This window comes from Callionymus lyra, chromosome 2 (genome assembly GCF_982586985.1).
Source record: "Callionymus lyra chromosome 2, fCalLyr1.hap1.1, whole genome shotgun sequence".
Classification (NCBI taxonomy): Eukaryota; Metazoa; Chordata; class Actinopteri; order Syngnathiformes; family Callionymidae; genus Callionymus; species Callionymus lyra.
In genome coordinates this window covers 10,094,129-10,102,008 of record NC_141819.1, presented here as the reverse complement: position 1 = coordinate 10,102,008, position 7,880 = coordinate 10,094,129, and the positions used below count along the sequence as shown (strand labels likewise).

Below are 7,880 nucleotides of genomic sequence, written 5' to 3'. Positions count from 1 at the left end.
TCCACCATAATTTTCACTCCAACCAAAAAATTATATTGAAAGTATATATTCAGATATTTTTATTCACAGGTTAAGTTAAAGAAATGACCAGCAAACAAGGTGTAGAAGCAACTATTGATGCTGAAGGTGTTGCTCAAAGGTAGGGCTGGTCAGTGGAGAGAGAGGGGGGCTGGTAGGAGGCTCCGGGGGTCACCGGGGCTTTGGACGGGACTTCAGCAGCTTGACTGAGAAATAAAGAAGAGGAAAGTGAATCATCTTGAACGTCTTTAAAATCATATGTTTGACGTTCATAACTTAAAGGGAAAATTGAACTAAAAATAAACTTTTATCTATATTTTAAGATTATTTTTAGCGTAAACCGGAAGCTGAGAGATGGAGACCCTACACTACACACTACTGATATGTTTTTTTTCAGGGCCGATAAGGATACAGATTATTAGTAGTCAAGGAGGCCAATAACCGATATTTGGAGCCGATATTCATTTGAAGTGAAAGTTAATATATTGGAATCAATTTTTTGAGTAATACAAACCCCAACACTTAACTTTGTTTAAATGGCTTTAAGCCAGAGCTGCACGATTCTGGACAAAATTAGAATAAAGTTGGTGGGGTTTTTTTCTTAGTATTGAGATCACGACCCCCCCCCCCCAATATAAATATTTATTGCACTTCATTGAACAAAAAACAATGAACAGACGTACTATATTCATGGTAAATACTTAAAAAACTTCTGCAAAAACGAGCTAAAAGTGAAAATATATTTATTAGTGACTTTTACTGCACACTCTAAAAAATAAAAATGACTTGCATGTTTGCACAGTTGCTCTTGTTCCTCTGTCATATACATCAATATATTTTTATTTATACTATTAGAATTATGTGATTGTTAAAAGATAACACACTTTCACATAACACACACACAAACATGCCACCAGCACGCACACACGCACGCACATCCCGAGACGCCAGCAGAAAATCCTGCAGACCTGCACCTCGATTTTATGTACAAACCCATTTCAGGATTTAAATGTGTTACACAACTTTTCTCCTTCATTTCTCTTCACACTCTCAACTGCTCTCGTTATCTCTGCCGCTATCACTTGTTGAGGAAGGAAAGGAAGCGCTTGTTTTTATGCACGTGACGTCCCCAATCAAAATGCGGTACTATTTTTTTAATAATCGTCATCACTTGGAAATGAGATTGTGATTTTTTTTAACCATTAATCGTGCAGCCATACTTCAAGCATATTTTTATTAAACGTCACAGAGATATGGGGCAAAAGTGGAGACCGAGTAGTGGCGCCCGTTTAAAATTGATCTCTTATCGGCCGTCGGATTATCAAAAAGGCTGATGCCGATATGCCTTAAAATGCCGATTATCGGTCCGGCCGATTATGTCTATCCCTACAACAAACCAGCTTAAAATATACATTTATTTACGTTTTTTCCAAACAGTTCCTCTTGTCGAGGCTTCAATACAAGATGGACGTCACAGAAGTATTTGGATGTTTTTAAGTGTCTTTTTTGGAGGAAGATGAAGACGAAGACAACTGAGCTCCAGTCGCTACATTAAAATGAACAAACATTTTTATCTATAACTCAAAAAAAGGAACAGATTACTCTGAAAATAATCCCAACCCTTGGTCGACATTAGGGCGAGTAGAAAAATAGATTTTAAATTAAGGTGAACTACTTTATCGTTACAAACAAATGAATAAACACTTTTAAAGACGCTCATTGATTCCCATAAGGTTTAAACAGACGACCATCAAAGCGATGTTCAACTGCACAGGAAGCTCGACAGGAACAGGACGCGTCTTCGACAGGAAGCGAGTCTTACCTTCCTGGACTCAGAGCCTTCTGTTTGGACATGACCACGGTGGCCGGACCGGACTCTCTCCTGCCATCCCTCGTGCAATAATAGTTGAAAGCGAACTTGTGGCTCGGACCACCTGGCAGCTTCGGTGGCGGCTGCGTCCTGAGGAAGGGAAGAGGTCAGAGGTCAGAGGTCAAGATGCTCAATGAACTTACATGGAAGAAATGTCTGGATCATATTTTAAGGAATAACCGTCGCTTTCTTTTGTATAGTAGACGAACATAAACACAATTAAATACAGAAATAAGAACATACGTAGAAGGCGAACATTTTTTACGTGTTAAAATATGACTTTTTATAACGTTTACCTTTTCGCGATCTCCCCGTATCTCAGTTGAAGTTTGGCCTGCAGGTCATGCTGGAAGGAAAAGTGTCATTTTTAAAACTGTTTCGCTGCTAAACAAGCTAACGTTAGCTAAACAACGCGCTTTTTTTCGACTCCATACATTCAACTCTCTGGTAAATGTGTTTATTCGTCCACGACTGACTCGTGCGTCACGTCGTCACTCACCCCTGAGAAAAAGTTTCGAATCCTTCGGACGATTTTGGTGGCGCTCGCCATGTTTGCTGTTGTGAAGGACACTCTTCTTCGGCTCTGACGCCTCGATCCCTGACGCGACACTGACCCCCAGTGGCCACTTGATTTAATTATAAAATGGAAGGCGATTAGAATTCATCTTTTTCCCCGATTACCCAGAGTTTATAAGTATATAATAAATATATATCAGAATATTTAATATTAAATGTGTTGACTTTAACATTTTAAAATTGAAACTTGCATTTTTTTGTATTAGTTATTTTTTTGGCATTTAATATTTTGTTTATGAATTCAACCATTTTCGTTTTTTAAAAGCCTGAATTTAATAATAATTCATAGTAATTTGTTTAATAAAAACTTGAATTTATTTGAATAATTGAATAAAAATATGTAGTATGTTTTTATATTTAAAAAAAAATACAGTTTCATATCCTAATTTCAATAATTAAAACAATACATTTCACGCTACAGGGGCAACTATACAAAAATTATATGTGTAGTATTGTCGAGTACTTGACTCTGGTGTTACATAATGTACAGACCACATGACTCTTGACGAAGTCGTAACGGCTTTCATTTGTTTTCAAACCAAAATATGTCCAAACATCACCTTTAAAAGCTGCTGGAGCCGACCGTATCCTCTCGTCCTCAGTCTCACAGAATTGTATTGTTCCTTTAGCTGCGGAAGACATGCTATGGCAATGGTTGCCATCAAGTGGTCGGAGGTTTAATTGCAAAACAAAATTAAAACAGAATGGAAATATTTACATGTTATTTGTAATGAAAAAAGTAATTATTTAATAAACAGTGTAATTAATATAAACCATAACCGGACGAGAACATCCCGGTTCACTGTCTGGATCATGAATATTGTTTAGTTAAATGTAATATATTTTATTTGTATTTATTATTTATATATAGGCCATTTTATTTTAATTAATATCCTTTCATTACATTTATATTATTTTATGTTATATCCTGTAATGACAAATACCAGAGTTGATATATATATATAAATATATATATATATATATAGGATAAATGTATCCTCTGTCTCACAGAATTGTATTATTCATTTAGCTGCGGAGGACATGTGGTGGTCGGAGGTTTAATTGCAACAAAAAATTAAAACAGGCTGGCCGGAAAGTATCTTGAAGAAAATCTTAAAAAAAAATAATATAGGACAAATGTATCCTCTCGTCCTCAGTCTCTCAGAATTGTATTGTCCCTTTAGCTGCCATGCTATGGCAATGACTGCCAACAAGTGGTCGGAGATTTAATTGCAACAAAAAATTAAAAAAGTTGGCTGGAAAGTATCTTGAAGAAAATCTTCAAAAATAACATAGGACAAATGTATCCTCTCGTCCTTAGTCATGGTCTCACAAGATTTCAATTCTTTAAGCTGCGGAGGATATAAAGGATGCTTCCATCTAGCGGCCAGAAGTTTAATTGCAACACAAAAATGAAAAAACACTGAATATTTTCACGTTAGTTGTAAATAATAATTAAAAAACCATTTACTTTACACACATTATTGAACTTTAGAGCATAAATGAACTATGGTCACATAAAATATGATTTCCTCGTCCAAATATCCAAGCAGGAGAAAATGTTTTTTATCCAAAGAGAAATAGAAACTTTATTTGATCCACTAGAAGACACAGTATCGGGCGACGCCCGGTCTACCATGCAGCATCAAGTATTACAGATGTGAGTTCGTCTCATGCAGCATGCACTGGAGAGTCCACAGGAGAGACCACTGGACAGACACGGATCCGAGGTCAGCTAGCACCAGCCGAGGACCCCCGTCGGATCAGGACCACTTGTTTATTCGTCCACACAAGTGCACACGACAAATCTGCAGCACCAAAGTCACGGTCCGTGAAGCCGACAGCGTCGTCAGCGTGATGCTAACTCACCAGATACCGTTGAAGAGTACAAAACGATATTTGATATGCAACTTCAGTCACCAGCTTATATAAAAAAACAAAACAGCCAGAGAATATAAATGTTTGTACAACAAATGGCAACCTTTTTGTAAACAATTTGGTTTTTGTTCTCTTCGACTAAAGACGTCTCGTGTCGTGACACACAGGAAGATGTTTGAAAGTGTTGTTTCCCCCGAACTGTGTTTCTCTTGCGAAAACCAAATCCTTTAAAAAACAAAAAAAACAAAGTAAAAACGCGAGGGTTGTGACGGATCAGAAAAATACGAGGATTGACGTGTAACTTTCAGGAGGCACAACAGTTTGATCAAGAACAAAAGTCGAACATTCACTGAGACGTTTTCTGTGCTTCGTGTTTCCCCGTCAGACGCCTCGATGCATATATATATATATATATATATATATATAATAGTCCTTCCATAGAAAGATCCCTTATTTAAAACGAGCCCTGTTTTTTTTTTTTTTTTTAAGTGAATCCTTCTGCAGCATCAGTTACTAAAAGAAAAATAGTTAAAATACAATAGTGCACTTTTCTCCCAGATGTAAACATCACTACACGACTGAGTAAGTAGGAACAGATCACGTGCTCGCGTGAGTCAACGGATACAAAAGCTACAGTTTCAGGAAAAATACACAACAATTTATATTTTTTGTTAATTTTTTTTTGTTAGAAAAACTGATATCGACCTTCTTTCTTGGTTTGGCTGCGATAGAACGTCCTGAAACTGTGGAACGGTCGTCGTAAAAAAAACCCCATTCCTGGTTGTGATGCAGCATCGAGTATTTGCGTTCATGTCGATCGAAAAACAACGTTTTGGTGAACAAACGTGAAGCACGTGGAAGAAACTGTCCTGAAGACTTTTGTGATATTAGAAAAATATTCACTTTAAAAAGCTACTTTTGGCATTTTTCGATTTTATTTTAATGTTAAACGATCTTGGCTCCGACGAGCGAGGGGTTCGTCACGTGAGCCGCGACTGTCGTTCGATTGTTGAAGACGTTTGAAGTACTTTTAGATGTCGAGTTGTGCTACAGATCGAGGGCTGAACGACATAAACAGGAGGAACGTCGACAACAACACACATGTAAACACGTTTATCATGAGGAACACGCTGGTTGTGTCTTTTAAAATACTAACAAAACACTGAAGAGAAATGAAAAATGTAGTTACTTAAGAGAGAAAACACAACAAGAATCCTATATTTCTGTAGAGCTTTGTGTTTAAACATCTCTTTGGGACAAAAAACGTCGCGTTTATCGTTCACCAAAATGATTCGTAATAAAATATCTTGAAATATTTGTGTATTCTCGTCAGATCGCTACTCTTAACTCGTCAAATTCAAGTTTTTATGTTTAATATATACTTCCTTAAATAGTTACTCTAGCTAGATATGCGTTCATTAGGGTTATTTATTTATCGGAAATAGTGACTTCATATGATAATTCTTTGCCTGACTTGAGGTTTTTGTTAGTTGCAAAAAACACCGAAAATCACTTCCACTTTGTCATTCGAAGTTTTTCTAATTAAGCTTATTGTACTGTTGTAACTATTTACCTGTAATACACACACGAGAAATATAATGAACCGATTAAAAGACGAGGTTTAAAAGTCGGAATTTGTGGTTTGTAAAAAAAAAACCCTAGTGTTTTGTAATTAAGTCTCAATATAAATGGTAGAGAAACTGTAGTTTTCATGAGATTAAAATCGGACGTGAATCATCACAAATTAAAAAGTTTTAAAGGACCAAACGTGTTTAAGAACGAACAAGGAAATCCTGCTCATGTCAGGAGTTGGGAGATGAAAAAAATAAACTGTATCAAACTTACTAAGAGATTTGTTGAATAAAATCCTGCAAGAATTGCATCTTTTGGTCCTTCGGTCGTCGACAGTTCATTTAAAAAAATACAATTTTCTTGAAAAACCCCAGTCGTTTGACACACGAAAAAACATTTCTATGGATAAAAAAATGTCGACCTCTCCTCTCTGAACTCTGAACTTCAAAAGGTAATAAATAACAGCAGAACGTCCAACAACGCTTGAGAGCAAATATTTACAACATTAAAAAAAAAATAAAAGGGATTCAAGTGACGCCGTCGTGAGAAAGTGCCTTAAGTTTAGTGCGTCGTCCTCGGCGGAGCTTTGTGCGTTTCCTGCCTGGACTCGACGGCGGAGGAAGAGGTTTGTTCGTCGTTCTCGGTGAGCGTCTCCTCGTGCGGCGGCGGCGTCGCTTCCGTCTTCTCGTCCGTGTCCTCGCCGTCCGAACACGGCTCCCACTCGTCCTGCTCCTCGCTCTCCGTGGAGCCCTGCACGGCGATCTGAGGCACCAGGGTGAGCCGCCTCACCGCCGGCACCTGCAGCTCCAGCTCCTCGCTGCTCTGCGGCCGGGTGAGGATCCAGGAGGTCCTCTGCTGCTGCTGCTGAGTGTTGGGCGCCGTCGGGGTGCTGGTGGTCGCGCCGCCGCCGCCGCCGCTCTTCTCCTCGGGCTCGTCGAAGCTGACCTCCTGCACCGCCTCCTGCTTCTTAAACGAGTCCCTTCGCTCCGACAGGTTGAGCTTCCGCATCACCACCAGCTGCTCGGAGCGATCCATCCCCGAGTCCCAGATCCTCTGACCCCCGATGTAGCCGCCGAGCCGGCCGTGGTCGTAGACGCCTCCGTAGGCGCCGTCCCCGTCGGGGTCTCCCAGCAGGTCGGCCTCGCCGTAAAACGGCACTTCCAGCGTGTGCCTGCGGGGGGCGTACAGCTTCTTGTCGGAGTGGTAGACCCCCGACAGCTTCTCGGCGGACTGGACCCTCTTGAGCAAGGGCGACCTGGGCGGCTCTGCGCTGCGGGGTCTCACGATGTGTCGCACGATGGTGGGCGGGGAGAGCGTTTTCCCGTGGTAGGCGTGAAGCGTTTTGGCGAAGCTGGGCAGAGGCGACGGCGAGCGTTGGGGGGAGATGGGCTGATTGGAAGAGTTGCACGCCAGCGGCGACGGGGGGATGTTGCTGGTGGACTTCCGGCGGCCCACCTTGGTGTAGCGCTGCGTGCTGAGCTTGGAGCCGAGGCCGTGGAGGGAGCTGGGCCGGATGTGAGCGGCCGGGGAGCTGGGGGAGCTGGAGCAGGGGGACGTGCTCTGCGGGGAGTTGTTGGGCTCCGCCGGGACCTGGTGGTCCGGGCCGGGACTCCGGCACGGCGTGGAGGGTCCCGGGGAGAGGCTGTGGGTCGGGGAGCCCGGGAGGCTCTCGCTGGAGGAGACGGAGTGGTGGAGGCCGGAGGAGAAGCTGCGGCTGCTGTGCATCACCGTGCTCTGCTTGGACAACTTCTTCAACACGCCGCGTCGCCTGCAGCAACCAAACATCAGTTAGTTAGTATGAACATGAAGGCGTCTTGTCTCGTTTCGTTTCACCCCCAAAATATTGACCTAATTTATATAAGTGTGAAGGCATCACTGGTTATTACGCCTAATGACAAAATTCCAGGGTTAAGTCAGTACTTTGGTGACTTAGGTCAGTCTGTCAAACTGAGCCTGAGAAACCTGG

The 7,880-nt window shown here is 41.4% G+C and overlaps 2 protein-coding genes across 3 annotated transcripts in view; both read right to left on the bottom strand.

The window, feature by feature from the left end:
* Positions 1-48: 48 nt before the first annotated feature.
* On the bottom strand, positions 49-2,476 carry ndufa7 (NADH:ubiquinone oxidoreductase subunit A7). Its single transcript, XM_087782506.1, has 4 exons — positions 2,388-2,476; positions 2,185-2,234; positions 1,841-1,978; positions 49-224 (listed from the first exon to the last, which is right to left on the bottom strand). Exons 1-4 carry the CDS (start codon positions 2,436-2,438, stop codon positions 134-136), a joined length of 330 nt encoding a protein of 109 aa, XP_087638632.1. The 5' UTR covers positions 2,439-2,476; the 3' UTR covers positions 49-133.
* Positions 2,477-4,026: 1,550 nt separating this feature from the next.
* The window catches only part of mast3b (microtubule associated serine/threonine kinase 3b), a 43,430-nt gene continuing 39,576 nt past the window's right edge, over positions 4,027-7,880 (bottom strand). For both annotated transcript variants that reach the window (XM_087783478.1, XM_087783479.1), the window contains one exon: positions 4,027-7,682. In XM_087783478.1, the coding sequence (XP_087639604.1) occupies positions 6,476-7,682 (1,207 nt within the window). In that variant the 3' untranslated portion in view covers positions 4,027-6,475. The remainder of the gene's footprint in view (positions 7,683-7,880) is intronic.